This window comes from Passer domesticus, chromosome 5, assembly GCF_036417665.1.
Source record: "Passer domesticus isolate bPasDom1 chromosome 5, bPasDom1.hap1, whole genome shotgun sequence".
Taxonomy (NCBI): domain Eukaryota; kingdom Metazoa; phylum Chordata; class Aves; order Passeriformes; family Passeridae; genus Passer; species Passer domesticus.
This window is the reverse complement of record NC_087478.1, coordinates 34,571,312-34,588,548: the sequence shown is the minus strand read 5'-3', so window position 1 is coordinate 34,588,548 and position 17,237 is coordinate 34,571,312. Positions and strand designations below refer to the sequence as shown.

Below are 17,237 nucleotides of genomic sequence, written 5' to 3'. Positions count from 1 at the left end.
CACAATAAAGATTGAATAGAACCTAAGCATGGCATGATAGGAGACTTCCAAAGAAGGGCAGAATGCTACTACTACCTCTGCTGGTGCTTATTGCAGAAAGGTTGTATAGTAAAAGTACTCTGGACTGAAATAAATCAGATATTCCCTGTGATCACTCTGTTCTTTTACTTTAACTGCTTATTTAACATTTTAAACATACAGAATTGCTAAGGAATAAAAAGCAAAGATTAATAATAAGAAGAAAAGCAAGTTTGGCCATCATTCCCTTTCCATCCCCCAAATCCTGTTAGTAGAATTTCAGTAAGAAATTGAGAGAAGAATGAGAAGAATTATTCATCTAGTCTTGTGAGAGGAAAAAAAAAACAGATGTATGTCATCTCTGGGCAGCAGTAGCCAAAAATCTATTTATGAATGCACATGCATTCATATATATGACTTTGAATGAAGCAGTACATCTTATCGCTCACTGACATTTGGGCTTCTACCTAAAAAACAGACATCCAAGTATCAGACAAAAAAAACAAAACTATCAAACTTTCTCATCAGGTATAAATCAGTTTCCCTTTTCCCCATGGTATTTAAAGTGCAACAATGAACTTACAACAACATTATCAAATTTCAAACATATAGGAACACTTTTCAGTAAAACAAAACACAGCATGATGTTATTTATTGTTCAACAATGGTCTGTGATTTATTTAGCCAGGGGATTGAAGAGCTACAAGAAACACATGTGGTATGCAAATGATTCAGTAGGTGTACTTTCTCTGAAATTATTCTATAGGAATCCATTTCCCTTCTTCCTCCTCCACCTTTTATTTCCTCCACCTTTTATTCCCTTTTACCTTTATTAACGGAGGTACTACCTGCCATCCTGAGGATATGAACTCTTAATTGATGTTCCATGCTGCTGTGACTACCAAACTATCACCACGCTCGGGAAAAGGGAGGTGAGAGGGGAAAAAAGTGCGGGTACCCCCAGAGGTAAATGCTAATAAGCACCTTTTGCTTCTTATCCTCTCCCCCACCCAGTCATTTCAAATAAATAAAGCATTAGTCTTTTTGTTCTGTCCCACATTGCCACACAGCGCCACTGCATGCTGTGAAACAAAATACATTGCTAAACATTTTTCATGATAATCCACTGTGGAATAACTTTTTAATAAACTTTAGGTCATTTACCCTTCAAAGAGAATCATAATCTGCTTTCAAATTATGCTGTTCCAAATATAAAGATAACATGCTCAGTTCTCATTTCTAACTGCTCTTGCTAGGTCTCAACAGCGTGCAGCAGCCAGAAAGCTGCCAGGCAGGAGCAGCAGAGGATCTCCTAGGGGTACCATTCAGTGGAACCAGGCCAACAGAGCTGGTTCTCTGGCACCTGTCCCCACCCAAATGCATGAGAGGCATGCCAGGGGACGGGGCCACGTGCAGAGCTTAAGCAGTTGGACAGCCACAGCAACCACTATGAGCTGGAATAACTTGAGAATGAGAGCACTGCCTACAAGGCAGTCAATCAGCCTCACTATTTCCACTGCAGCAGTTTGCCCTCTGCAAACAGCACCCCTGAAGAATAGCAGGAAAGCATATGTGAAGCCATGGAGGCTAGATCCTGGAAAAGCACATTTACATATTCACAGAATATCCTGAGTTGGAAGGGATCCATCAGGATCATCGAGTTCTACTCCTGGCCCTGCACAGCACCATCTCCAAGAATCACTCCATGTGCTTGAAAGGATTGTCCAAATGCTTCTTGAACTCTCTGACAGGTTTGGTGCTTTGACCCAGGGGAGCCTGTTCCTATATTCAAACACACTCCAGGGGAAAAACCTTTTCCTGATATCCAGCCTAAATTTCCCTGACTCAGTTTCATGGCATTTCCTCAAGCCCTGTCCCTGGTCACAAGATTGAAGAGATCAGTACCTGCCCCTCTGCTTCCCCTCATGAGAATGCTGAAGGCACAATGAGGTCTCCCCTCATCCCCTCCAGGCTGAACACACAAAGTGACCTCAGCCACTCCTCACGAGGCTTCCCCTCAAGGCCCCTCACCACCCTCATGGCTCTTCTTTGGACACTCTCTAACAGTTTAGTATTTTTTTATATTGTGGCACCCCCAGCATTCAAGGTGAGGCTGCCCCAACGCAGAGCACAGTGGAACAATCCCCTCCTTTGCCCAGGTGGTGATGCTGTGCCTGATGCCCATGACAGGGCTGGCCCTCCTGGCTGCCAGGGCACTGCTGACCTATGTTCAACTTGCCATCGACCAGGATCCCAAAGTCACTTTCTGCAGCACTGCTCTCCAGCACCTCATTCCATTCCAGCACCTGATTTAAAAAAGGTTTCAAAAAAGGCACCCGAAGTGTGAAAGCATCCCACCGGAAGAGCAAAAGAGTTCTGTCAACCCTACGATACTTTAGAAGAAGATCCAATTGACTAGGTATTCTGCTAGCAAAAATAGAGGTAAATACCATAAACCTTCAGGCAGCAAAAAATACTGGGACAAAGGCAAAAAATAAGGTGGCATTTGTGCAGATTTTCTAACACAAAAACAACAGGAAAAGGCAAGCCTAAAAGGTGAAAATTACAGACACCTGACTCTCTGTCCTCAAAAAGGAAGCCTGGACTGGCAACAGGCATGAATCCCCAAAATAAGAGGTTACTTTCTCACCACTGACTATAAAAACTGTGAACAAACAGGCTAAGTTTCTCGTTCTTCTAAGAAAAATACAATTACAATTTACCTAAACCCTGGAGGAGACACTGGTCTATAAATAAATAAAAGCACACATCACTCTCCTCCATCAACAAATACTCTATCTGTCACTCAACTAGATGTCAGCTAAGTCTGTAATCCATTTTCACTGCATAGAGCACAGTTACTACAGTAGGTATGCAGGAAAGCACTGGCATGACTGACAGATGTTCAGGCTGGTGCAGGAATGTGTTCACCTTTACGTTGTTCTGGAGGGAGATACCTCCTACAGATTATTTGGCACATCACTTTTGCTTTTATAGCAAGAGCACGACTCTTACAGAAAGACACTAATAGACTCTTGCTACTTCCTTGGATGTCAGAGAGCAATATTCATGTTGATGCTAAGTACACACGAGTAAGTTAATGAAATAAAATATGACAGCACAACATAAGAAGCATAGGGAGGCATGAAACAACACAGCAGAGTGCAGCTTGAGTGTTCAGTTTTGACTATGAGTTGCATTGCCACAGCACATACTACTAAGCATATGTTGATTAGCACATGAAAGCGAAGTCTTCTCTTACAACTCCATCCTTTCCTTGCTTGTAAGGTGTAAGGTGGGAAGCAGGAGGAACTGCAGGCACTTCACACTACTCTCCTCTGGGCAAATGGCAGGGAAAGAGTGGGAAACACTAAGACTCAGACCTTTCTTTGCTTTCATTAGCCAGCAGAGACCCCAGATGAAGTGCTACAGGCTGAACTGCTCTTAAATGTACAGAATTACAATTAAGAAGCTGTTCTGACAACCATCAGGCCAGGAATCATGTGCTGCCTCTTTTTTCTCACTGTAATTGCAAGCAAGACATAAACCTACAAAATAGCCATAAATTAAGAAAATTATTTGTGCCTTTTGACAGTCTTCTTGCTATTATATACGAAGTACACCACTGCCCCAGATACTGACAAGTGATCTTCCTAGCCTAAAACAAAACAAAACAATGCTTCCAAACTTGACGCTTTCAATTGAATAGCATTATTTGCAGAGTGTACCTGGGCATTGACATTAGTAAAACAAATATCACATTTAAATACAGCATGTACTACAAGTGCTGACAGAAAGCAATTTTTAAAGGAGTAAGCACAATAAATGTACAGTGTTCTCCTAGTGCATTCGACTTGCAAATTCAACCAGAAATCAATAACAATGGATTGCAAGTTTGCAATTTATGTTTTTAACAAATTCTCTGGCATATTCAGTTTAGCATGGATGCTGATCACATAAGTTTTTGTTTGTAGCATGTTTTGTAGCTACATTATTTAAAAATTAATAAACTAGAAGTTATTTTCAATATACAAATCTGAAACCAAATGGGTAAACAAATATTGATGCAGTGAATCTGAAAAAGCTAAAATTTCTTTGTATTCCTATTGTATTATAATACAGCTTCCCACTTGAAGTAATTCACACTAATAAGCACTGAACTGAGGAAAAGATACTTGCAGAATAGCCTATTGTTACTACAGAGAAAATTTCAAACTCGCAAAAGAAAGCACAAACACACCTATCTATATCCATGTGTGCCTTTCTAGCTCAACATAACTGCACACTTCCCAGAACACTCTTTCTAAAATGCATTTTATTTTTTAACTGTTTGATGAAAGCTGTTCTGAAGACAACAAGTGTTGGACATTAGTAATAAAATCAAAAAACTAATGTGCATCATTTTAAGATTCACAGACATATAAAGATTAAATAGTACAAGTCTGCATTGTACCAAGCTTCTGAAATATTCCTGATGCTTCCTGTGTTAGCTGTTACCTGTTTATCAGATAAACGTGTGGCCTCCCAGTGGTAAGTGATGGGCTAACAAAAGTTACTTGCAGGGCTTCAAAAGTAGAGCCCAACTCTGGAGCTGGACTTTAATTCAGGCTGCAGAGGAAGAAAATTTTAATTGAAGACACGTTCTACTTTTGATAGCATAACCATTCTGCTGTAACCAATATGCTCACTGACAAAGAACTATCTCATGTTTAATTGCTTAAATACTGATGAATAAATAACAACTGATGAAGAGACTTTGCTGGCAGTTACTACCATCAGCTGAAGAGAGGGCCTAAGGAAGAGTCTCAGGTCTTTAACCCAGGTAGTCATTAGCTGACAGAAATTGCCTGGTCTTGAAGTCATTCTTGCTATTAGATAAAAATATTAACACATTTTTCAAATACAAAATAATGTTATAAAAGCTACTGGCCAAATTGCAGAGTTATTTTAAACAAGACTGATCTTTTCAGTTTTTTCTAGCGATTAGCAAATGACAAAACTCACTGGGAAAAAAATTATTCTGCTGATCAACATGGGGTTTTTTTCTTTTTCTTAGACTATTACTGAAAGTCAGTTCTTTAGTCTCCTCAGACTGTTCACCATACTTCAGGTAAGGGAATGCCCAACACAGCTGTCCAGCTGAAAGCACTGTACTATATCCAGACATCTTGTCTTACAAGAACATTAATAAAACCACAGTCCCATGCTGGAACTAAACAAACATAAGCTGCTGGACATGGACCAATCCTGACCTAAATCTGCTTATGTGACTGTTCACTAGCTCTTCCTGGACAAAAATAATTTTTCACAGTGTAGAATCAAGCAAATATTACTACATGAATCCCATTTTTGAAACCACTAGATCTTTTTTAGTTATATTAAGCCAAACTGAGTGAGCCCCCCAGGCACATGCCTGAGAGAATTCAATGCCAGGACCTTTATACAGGCTCTATGCAAGCCAGAAAGCACTACAGAAACACTAATTATCTTACTTTCCTTTAGACAGATTATTAGAGTTCCTCCTCATTGGCCAGAGTAAGACTTAAATGTACTGTAGAGTTCATGAACATTAATTACATCTTGGACAAAGCAATATCAAAACAAAAGCAGTGCAATAAAGGTTGACTTTATTCTGGTATAATTCTTATCATAAGATCTTTCTTAGCCTTAAGGTCTTTGTATTATGACATTGCCAGCATTGATGGCACTACAATAACATTTAATACAGCTGAAACCAAGACACAAAGACACCTGGTCATAAAGGTCTCTTCAAAATGGAATGCACATGGTTCAGTCAGACAGTGGAGGAGCTACCCTGAGCAGCAGACCCAGCTGTGGTCAGGCACACAATGCCAGTCCTGCAAAATGTGCAGCCACCATTTTGGAATAGAGGCAGGGGTAGGAAAAGTGAAACACGCAAAATTCTTCTTTGGGTACTGTCTTCCTTCAGCATTCTCCACCCACTCACCACCACACAGCTAGATAGCCACTTTCTTTCACAGCTGCTCATTCCCATCTGCTCTGGTACTGCCTGCACTTGTCTCTTTAACCCCTGCACCCACAATTCCTCCTGATTTCACTTCTTTCTGTTTTTAGCAGATACTCCCCCTGACAAGAGAAACACTTTAGTGTTGCCAGTTGGCATTTTATTTCCATACCTATCTCCACATCCCAACCACAGCAAAAAGGAAGAATAGGAGAAGATAAATCTCCTAGAAACATCTTTTCCAGCCATACATTCATCTCCACTGATACATTATGTGGTCCCTCCTTCCACTAATTCAAAAAAAAGAATTTACAGGGGAAAAAAATGAATTAACTTATCAGACACTGAAAAGCCATGCAGGAAATGGCGAGTTTTCCATGTTCACCTGACAAAGGAATGAGAAACAGAGGGTTTGGAGAACAGAAGCACTAATCCAAGCAAGGAAAAAAATAAAGCAACAATAATTGGAAAAGGCCTGGTGGATTGAAAACACAAATAAAGACACCAATGAAGGAAAGACACAGAGATGACGTGACAGACAATACAATGTAACCAGCAATATTTTGCTTTTATTTTAAGAGTAAGTTCTTTAACAAAGAACGTATGATGCATGATTAGGAGATGTAAAATAAGACAGCAAGCATGTGGAGGTAAGTGGCGTTTTCTGGATTATTGTACTGTGAAAATATGACAGTATACAGATCCCATGATTTTCCCCAGCTGCAGCTGGTACAACTGCTAGAGCCATGCACTGATCAGCTAAGCCTGCTTGCAAGGGCAAGGGCACCCCTCCTCCCTCAAACAACATTACCTCAGGCATCACCCTGGTAGAATTACACTGCTCCCTAGTCCATAGCAGCACAGATGACTGCACCACTGTCCTTTACAAAGTCCCTGCCTAAAGACAAAGGCAGTTGCAGTGATCTTCTGTAATCCCAGCTGAATCTGAACAACATATTATATACCTGTAATACATATAAAAAGTCAAGTCTGCTTTTAAATTACCTAATCTGGCAGGGATTTGGAACAGACCCACATGGACTAAAGAGTTATGCATGTGATAATGATTCACATCCACTATAGGATGCTCCTAAAAAATAACTGCTTGTCTTAATTCCCTTTTGCCAATTAACTTTAGTGTATGGAATATATAACATCTTCATACAAGAATTATATATGCTATAGCCACATAAGTGTTTTGATTGGCTACCTAAGCTTTCCAAAAGGCAGTTTCTATTAAAAACTTGACTTGTATTGAATGTCATGTTTAAATTTAAACTAATTTTGAGGTCAGTCGCATTCTTCGAGAAAAAATGAAACATTAACATTTAAGCAATTTTGAGGAAATCTGCTTTTTATCTCATAGCTAGTTCTATTCCTCAGAGTTTATCTATCTTTGACCACAGTACTTTATATTAATATTGGTCACATGTAAGAGAAGTGAGATTATAATCATTAGTATGCTGTCAAAACTTGAAAGGACAGCCTACTCCTTCCAAAATGTTTTGTGAACTAAAACGAGGTTCATAGACCTGCCAAAACAAAAGCAAAAGTATATGCAAGATGGAGTCTTTTAGGTGTCTACTAACAAATATAATACACATTAAAATGAAGATTCACCAATATAAGAAACCACCTATCAAGATGCTTCAGACGAAGGTTTGGGTAATTTTCATTAAAATCCATTCATTTTTAGAAGCAAACTTGCTTTTATTATACATTTAACTGCCATGGAAGTGGGGGTAACTGTATTTTAGTAAAAAATGGCTTTGAAGGAAACTAAGAAATTTGAAATTCCATGTGCAAGGATTCCAATGATTTCAAATGCACTCAGTAGCGTCCATGAACTCCTGGCATTGCAATATAAGAGACTCAAAAAGATGGATTACCTCAGCAATTCATCTGAAAGAATGCAGCTCTGAACTGAAGTACTTGCCGTGAGTACATACCTTAAAACACACTCTTTCAACAAAATTGAACCATGATAAAAGATGATCAGATCCCAAATGGAACTGAAAAATAGCAAGACATATTTAACCAATAACCCAGTGCAAACTATTTCAGTATTCCTGAGCGTTAATATACCTCTGTGATAAGGGCTTTATGAAAAAACAAGAGCTAACTCTAGACTAACCAAACAATTTTATAGGATAACAGACTATCTAAATTTATGTAGGATTTTGGTCTCCAAGTTTTCACGAAGATTAACCGATTAATTTTCATAATTGTTGGCAAAGTTCTGTCCAGTGGTACTGTCGAGATGGTGGGATATACATACATATCTCCTACACGTGCTGAAACAATAGACACAAGCATAACTATAAGGCTCTAGAAAGCAAAAATTCCTAACAAAAGTACTTGGATTTTCTGTTCAGATTCCAGGTAAATCAAAAGCCTTGAGAACATTTTGGAAAAAAAACAAAACACAAGAACAGCAGAAATCTATCAATTGTTGTCTACAAGACATAAGTGTGCCTCTGTTTTCAAGGCATCAAATATATTCAAGCAGCAAAAGTCTACAGGATATGAGCTCTCAACAATACTACAGTGTGTTTCAAATTGATGGTCCTGAGTTCCATCCCCCACCTTTCAAATATTTGCTTATGCCAACAGCAGTGACAGGACAAGGAGTAACAGTTTCAAAACAAAAGGAGGCAGGTTTAGATCAGGTGTTATGAAGAAATTCTTTGCTCTGAGGGCAGTGAGATACTGGAACAGGGTGCCCAGAAAAGCTGTGGATGACCCATCCCTGGAAGTGCTCAAAGCCAGGTTGGATGTGGTTTTTGAGCGACCTGGTCTAGTGGAAGGTGTGCTTGCCTGTGGCAGGGGGGTTCAGAACTAGATGGTCTTTATGGTCTTTTGGTCCCTTCAAACCCAAACTGTTCTATGATCCTATGACTATTACATAAGTCTCAGCAGTTTCCATATCATTATAGGTTAAAGCACCTCAGGAGAACCACTTCCTAGTCATAATTCCTTCCTTGTATGGTGCCAGAGAGTACTGTCACAGTCTACAGTCTGCTGGTCATGGCAGAAAAAGACTGAAGAAAAGCCCCCAGTGTCCCACCCAACTGTTCCAATAACAAAACCAAGACTCATTTGTTGATCCATTCAGGACAGCCTAAATGAGATACGCCAGTGCTTCCTGGGTCTACCTTCCATCAGTACAGCCTCGAATCCATGCTAGGATCCTGGCATCATCACAAAAAGTCAGATCAATCAACTGTTTTGGCTGAAAACTTAGCACATTTTCAGTTATTTTTCAGGTCAGTTTTCAGCCAGATCATATGGCTGTACAGAGCTGACGGCTGGCACAAGGAAGGCCAAGAACACCTTTGGCTCAGAGAAGGTGGATCAGCTCCTTCCATTGCAGCACAGTGCTCAGGCTGGCTCCAAGTGCTTAAGGAGATATTTCCTGATATGAACACTCTGCAGCCCTTCCTCAAGCCCCCAGGCTACAGCACAAAATCATACAGCATTTGCTGAAGTATAAGGTGAACACTCCTTTGCTTAGGCTCACAGCTCAAACTGCTGTCTAGACCTCTACTTCCAGAACTGGCTCTGTTTTGTTATTCACAGAAACTAAGTAGGAAGGCTTTCTCTCTATGTTCACCTGAAAAATCAAGATGACAGTCCTGTAAAATATTCTATTAACCTGACAGCATTTCTCATGTATGTTTTGGTTTGTTATACAGTTCTGAGCTTGATATTTGTACATAAAACCAAAACTGACATAAATAAATAAAGGATTTTTTCTCTTGTTTTTTTTTTTCAAGGCATAACTCCTGGAATCATGCCCTATTTGCAAAAAACACCTTCAGAAACTTAGGGTTTCCATCAGCCTGAGGAACTGGATAGTTTGCAAAGTCCCGCTCCTGAGCAAAAGATCAAAGAGAGAAATTACTATACCAGCCTCCTAAACTAGCATACAGCACACCAAGGGATGTGTCAATACAGAGGAAGGAGACTGGAAGCCTTACCAGTATTACCACTTTAATAATCTCATGAAAATTAGTAATGAAAAGGCTGCAGGAAAAACAAGAAAAAACTTCACAAGAAAACCAAAGTGTAGTTTAACAGCATATTTAAAAGTTTAAAATTTCATCAGATAACCACACCTACTAAGCTAACCATTTACAAAAGGCACAAGACAAACTAAAAATATTAGACAAACCGCCAGGAAGGGTCCCAAACAATACACACAATCATTAAATAGACCAGCAAATTTTTAAAATATTAATCAAGAAAATATTTTAAGAATTTGATGGTACAATTCCTTTACAAAAAGTGAGGGTTTTTTAAATATTGAAATGTTTTTGGTACATTAGAAATACTTACAACTACTCCACTCTTGGTGACAGTTTCCCGGTATGTAAAATTGCACACTGCCCAAGCCAGGTAATAGGTGGACATGAGAGGGGTCTGTGAAAAGTGATCTGTAACCCACCCATCTTCTTCAAAAACAGAAGTTTCAACTGGCATGTTGGACAAAGATAAGTAAGTCGCTTGATGTCTGATGCTGATTTTGAATGTGGCCTTGTAGATGGGCTCGTCAAAGCAAGGAAAGGCTTTTCTGGCATGAGTAGGAGAAAACTGCGTAACACCAAGAAACCTAGAAAAGCAGAAAACAAAAATAAAAAAAGATTACTAACTGTGCCTAGCACTTGATTTACAGACATACAAAATCAGACACTGCTTGACCATTGTGGTTTAAAGGCGGAAATAATTACAACTATAATACACAAAATATATGGTGTTTGAACACTGCCTGATCATTTTCTTCTACCCCTACTGCAATGCAATAGATAGAAATTAATGGTCTACAAATTTCCTACAAATTTGTAGACACCACACTAACACTAAAGAAATCAACCCTTCCCTTGCATCAAACTTCAGGTTCTCACAATATTATTCATCAGTATGTGAGGAAAAAAGCAAGCCACTGTTGGTTACACAATGTAAAACAAGCACACTCAGTTCAAACCAGGATTTAAGAGCCTTCAGGGAATTCACTCTGCCCTGAGACACTGACAGGGCGCTTTACCTTTCTTTGGGCACGAGAACTTACGGTCACACAGCGCACTCAGGAGGGTCATTGTTTTCCACAGCTGATTACTTCTCTACCAGCTGCATGCAGGTCTGGGACACAGTACTAAATAGCACTGCTGTGTCTGTGCACCTCCAAAAAAACCATTCTGTGAGCTTTGCAGAATCACAAATGCAAGCAAATTATTAAAACAGCACAAAGTATTTCACTATTCTTCTACATGTGCTTTTCTTTTCTGGTGTATTTTATAGAAAGCAAATCCATGTTCTCAGTTAATGGGTCAAATTTTGGAAAGATCTCTGAAGGAGGTAAAGATATTTACTAAGCACCTATGGGAAGCATGGGAAGGCTTTAGCTTGACAATAAAACTTGTCAAGTTGTAACTATTTTCTTTGGAACCAAATACATTTTGATCCAGATACAGAATAGCAAGCTTTCTGGATGGAAACATGTACTTACACATTTGGAGAAAGCTCATGATCTTTTTGCAGAAACAAGAAGCTAAACTTAAAAGGCTGAATTATGGAGTTTGGTAAGAGTATTTTCTGCAGGCATGTAGAATGAGAAAATTACCATGGGCCAGTGTAATGTAAATGTGAAGGTAGCATGTATGTAGGCTTTTTGATTCCTGTCTCACCTTCCAAGGTTTCATCTGTGAAAATAACTGTGCAATTTTAAATACCAGGCAAACATTTATCAACACTATAGAGGCTGACTAATCATCTGTTATTCCTCTGAGGGAAAAGGATGGGTGGACAGCTTTGACATAATGAAAATGGTGGCACCTATTATTAATCAGTATATAACCATTAACCTGCAATATGATACTCTAACATTAACAGAGCAAAAACATAGGTTCCCTACAGGGAAACAGAAGTATGTAATTAACTTTTTCTAAAACTTTTTTGGGTTTTACACATATTTTGGAGGCAATGAAGAAATAATTTAATTGAAACGTTACACCTTCTTCTTGCTATAGCGCTTCATAGAACTAGATATACATTTTCAATAAGGGTAACTTTTTTTAGACTTGAAAAAATTTTCCACCACTCCAGCAGTTACCACTGGTCTTCTTTCTAAAATAAAAAGCCTTTTTTGGCTAATTCACATTTTTCTTGCCTCATTACAAAACAGAGATTACTAAAACCAGCATTTTGGATAAGATTGCTGAATCTAAGGTAAAAAGTTGGTACCAGATATCCCTGTTAATCCAAAAAACTCCCATATCAGTGGATTTGCACTACTGCAACAAAGCCAAATCAGACAATTAAATGAAGCAAAGCAACTTAATTTATATGCAAAGTATTTCAAGTGGACCTGATTCTGTATTCTAGGCACACTCTAAACAGATACAGACATCAACAGAAGCTTCAAGTGAGCATGGAAAACTGTACTGGCGAGTTATTAACAAAGCAAGAATGATGAACTTTCCTCTGCAATGAACGATTTTAATGAGCTCCGACACACATGTAAACATGTACTTAGGAAAGAGTGGCTGTACTGTGATCCCCTCTAAATAAGGAAGCTTTCCCTTGTCCCCTCTCCACATATTCACCCCACATCCCAGAGATCTTATCAGTCATCTTTTAATATATATTAGGCCACTGACACAATCCCTTCACCAGGCTAATAAACCCTGGTAAACTCTTCATCTTCTGTGTTTTCAGAGATAGATATATCCACATAGACATAACTGGGCAAACACAGGGCAGTCAATACTTCATACTAAAAATACACCAACTACCAATAATAGTAATATCTAGAACATGTGCATTACTATCAAACATCGATTTGCTGGCTGTGCCATAAAGCAAAACAAACAAAATCTTAAAACTGCTTAAAAAACCCCTAACTATTTAAAGAAAACAAACAAGCTAAACTCAAAACATTGTTTATCTATTTCGCTCTGTGCTCAAGTAAAACAAGCAGACTTCTACAGCATGCCAAAAGTGAAGGGCAGTTTGACTATTTCATCCTTCCCTTTACACCCTCTCTGGGTACCAACACTTTTACCTCCTGTTCCCAAAAATATCACCACAAAAGGTTTTACTTGAGGGAATGACAGGCTCACAGTCTGTCTTCTCAGAATATCCATGGCAGTAACTTGAAGGTGTTTTAATTCCATCTTGTGTATTAAAGGAAGATGTGTTTCCTCAATAACCTATTTTGACTTCTTAGTTGTTACAAGATTAAAGAATATGTCTTTGTTTTCTCTGTGTGATATAAGAATTTTTTTTTCTTTTTCACTTATGCCAAACTTTAATGTTCATTATATTATACCTGCATCTTCCTACAGTAGTGCTGTATTATATTTCTGTTGATTAATGTCAGTAAATTCTAGCACATAATGCAAAGTAAATTTGTAGCATATCACTTGCATTTTACATTTCAAGTAGAGTAGGAAAGATTTCAGTCAGAAAATAAATATCATAGCTTTTACATTTCAGGCTGATTTACAATGTTGACCTGAGAAGGCCAGAGAAACTAACTTTAGGGGAAAAAAATCATAAAGTGAAAATATTAGTTTGTGATGCCTCACACCAGAGTTATTTGCTCTTCATGTACAACAGAAGTGAAAAATGATGGTTTGGACCCTTTTACAGCAAGTACTACGCCAATGAGGCTGATATACTTTAACTGAATATAAAGATGTCAAAAAATCAAAGCCCTGCTGGAACAGCAAGGTCTCCCAGAGCATGCAAGTCTGTCTATCATTAACAGAAGCTGTCTGTGTTTGAGGACCAAAAACGGTTATATGTAACATATTAAAAAACGGGTTATTAATCAGAATGCAAACTGTTACTGTAAAAGCACTCTCTGACCAAAAAAAGTTCCCTGGTTTGGAATGGGTATTATTCACTTTATACTACAGTGAGTCATTAACCCTGTGACAGAAAAAGACTTTTTCTATTTAACACCTGAAACTACAACCATGCAATGACTACAGTTATAAAAATGTTTTACTGAAAGAAATGTAAGTGAGCTGGTGTAAAGGAAGAACATGACACTGATTTCAATATAGCAATGCTACCTTACATAAGGTAAGTATTTTGCCCATGACTATACTTAAGTGTATTGAAAACAAAGTAATTTATATCTGAAAAGTTACACACAGAGCACGGCAAAAAACATTTTACCATCACCTTCCGCCCTGTGTCTTAAACTGTCGTGATGACTGAAACAGTGAATAGACCTTTTTTTTGTGGGTGATGGTTTCTAAATCTCAACTTGGGGATCAGTATCAAAGTGTAGTACAGCAGCTCTGGAGAAATGTCACTGCCACACCTATTTGACAGTTCAATTATTCCTACACGAAGTCAAAGTACATGAGAATAATAACTGCTTAAATAACTTCTCAGATTTGTAAAGTGAATCATACCCCCTGCTGTTAACAGTATTTTGTTTTCTGATTTGCCCATTTCAATACAGGTCTGTAAGAACTCTCTATTACCCCAACCATTCAGTCAACCGTGACAAAAGGCATTTTATCCACATCTTTTCTTACAACTGTGCTTTTTCAAATTTCCTTTTTATTTCACTCTGATGACAAATTGCAAAAACTTAATTTCGATCCTGCTTGCGGTTCTAATATCAGGCTTTTGAAAATTGTCAGTAATCATAGTAATGAAAATATGTTTTAACAAAAGGGCTTTTGACTTAATTGTGTTGGTGAGGATGCTTTTCATGTCTTAATATTTTTGCCCAGTTCTTCCAACTATAAAATCTTTGTTTCACTTAGATTGTTTCCACAATCTAAAACAGTAAGATTCAGGCAAAGAAAACCTGTCACTGTGCAGATATTTCAAGAAAGGACAGCTTAAAAAGAATCCAATTCTAAAATTATAAACCATGCCAGAACTATCAAAAAGTCCACCCTTGCCTTTCTTTTCCATTACAAAGCCTCAATGGAGTTAGAAAACACCTTCTTTAAAAAGAAAGCCTCTGTGACTGCCTAAACGGGGCCCTGCACAGTAACACTGCTTACCGCAACAAGGGCCTAGACAGGGACCCGAGGGGCTTTAACTACATGAGTAAACACAGAACAAGACTGAATCTTGCTCTGCCCGCAAATGACTCAGGTTTGCCGGGTCACAGGGTGTAAATCTGCCGCGACCCAGCAGTACTGTAAACCTATTCACCTCATGTGAAAACGCATCCCACCATGGTTTTTGCTTTGCCAAACAGAAAAAAAAAAAAAAAAAAAAACAAAAAAAAAAAAAAACCAAACAGAAGTCTCGCTGCTATTTGTAACTTGACAAGGCTCTGTCATACGAGGGCACACGGCAGCCGTGTGAAACAGACACGGTGTGAAACAGACACGGAGCCTCTGCCCTGACAAGGACCCAGCGGACGGTCTGCTTCACTGGTGGCCCCCTTGCAAGTTTGCTCCTTGCCACCGTCCGTCCCCAAGCTGCGCTGGGGCATCTCCCGACCCGCGGCCGCTCCCGCAGCCCTCCCGCGCAGGCGGGCCGTGCAGGCGGGGCGCTCCGCTCACCTGCCGGCGGCCCCCGCTAACCCCGGCCCCGGCTAACCCCGGCCCGCACCGCCCCGCAGCAGCTCCGCCCGCCCCCGCTCGCTCCCGCGCAGTCCCTCAGCCTCGGCCGCCCTCCAGCCGCTCTCACGGCTGTCTCACGACACCGGCCGGTGGCTTGGAGCGGGCAAAGGCTCGCCGTCCCCGAGAACCTCCGCATCTCTGCTCTGACAGCCGAGCCCTACGGAGATGACCAGAGAGAGGGGGCGGGGGATGCGAGGCCTGGCCTGCGCTCACCAGCCACCGGCCTTGGCGGCCGTTCCCCCCGCCGTAGCCCCCTGCCCGGGCAGCCGGCCGAGCCCCGCACCCTTCGGCAGCGGGGCCGGGCAGCGCGGAGCCCGCGGCATCACCCGCCTGGCGGCGCCGCGGCCGCCGGGTCCTAGCGCCGCCCGACGCGAAGTTGGCGCGGGGGCCGCCAACTTCGGACCGAGTTGGGTTTGAGGCGACGCGGCCCGTCCGCTACCTGCGCTCGCCGTGGAGGACGTAGGAGCTGCGGAAGAAGCCCAGCAGCTCGTTCTCGATGAGGGCGTTGTAGATGATCTTAAGGTTGTAACTTCTCTGCACCTCCAGGCTGCGGTTGAGGACCACGACGAACACCTGGGTCTGGGGGTAGAAGAAGGTGCGGGCCACCCGCACACCACCGGCCAGCTTGTCCTCGGCCACGCGGACCGCCTCGATGTGCATGCGGTGGGCGTGCAGCACGATGTAGCGGCTGGCGTTACGCACCTCCAGCTGCACGTTCACCTCCCCGCTGAAGGTGAAGTTCTCCATGAAGGCGCTCAGCATCAGGTTGTAGTGCAGCGGCCGCAGGTGCCGCGGCAGCCGCGGCCGAGCCCAGGGCGGCAGCTCCCGCCGCCGCTGCCACTCCTCCTCCTCCTCCTCCTCCTCTTCCTCCGCCGCTTCCCCGCCCCGCGCCTCCTCCTCCGGCCGGTCGAGGGGTTGCCCCGCACCGGGCGGCTGCCGGGCTACCCCCGAGAGGCTCCCGTTGCCGCCGGCCCGCGGCGGACCGTCGGCGGCGGCGCCGCACTCCTCGAAGCGGACGCTGAGCAGCACGGCGATCATGGTCACCGCCAGCAGCGCTAGGATGGAGACAGCGAAGCCCAGCACCAGGCGCTTGTGCACGGCGATGTGCCGCTCCGTGGTGCGGGGTCTCGGCCCCGCCGCCTCGGCCCAGGGTCCCGGCGGCAGCCCCCGGCTGCCGTTCCGCAAGGCGGCCTCCTCCTCGATCATCATGGGGGTGACGGGCGGACGCTTCTCCCGCTTCTCCTCCAGGGCCATCACGGCAGCGCCGCCCCCGCCTCCCGCGGGGCCGCGGGCACCCGAGGGGGCCCCGAAAGCATGGGAGACTCCGAGGCAGGGGGGCCCTCGGCCCGCGTGGGACGCACCGTCTCTCACTTCCCAACGAGCCGCATCACCCTGGCCGCCGGGAGCCCCGCGGGGGAGCAGCCCTCGGGGAGCGGAACGGGACGAGGTCGGGTCGGGTCAGGCAAGAGGCGGCGGGCGCTCCCCGCCGTCCGGCTGCCGGGTCACGGCGCGCAGGCAACTTGTGCGGCTTCTGCGGGGCACTTCAGCACATGCTGCCGAGCGCACCTCGGCGCCAGGGGGGAGGGCTCTGCCGCTCCGGCCCCCCCGCTAGCGCCGCCGTCCGCAGGGAG

At 42.4% G+C, this 17,237-nt stretch overlaps 1 protein-coding gene across 1 annotated transcript in view; it reads right to left on the bottom strand.

Annotated features, from left to right (window-relative positions):
* Nucleotides 1-16,860, bottom strand: part of TRHDE (thyrotropin releasing hormone degrading enzyme) — a 200,991-nt gene extending 184,131 nt beyond the window's left edge. The window contains exons 1-2 of the mRNA XM_064419515.1: nucleotides 16,046-16,860; nucleotides 10,343-10,616 (exon numbers count right to left, since the gene is read on the bottom strand). Coding sequence (XP_064275585.1) covers nucleotides 10,343-10,616; nucleotides 16,046-16,860 — 1,089 coding nt within the window. The remainder of the gene's footprint in view (nucleotides 1-10,342; nucleotides 10,617-16,045) is intronic.
* Nucleotides 16,861-17,237: the final 377 nt, after the last annotated feature.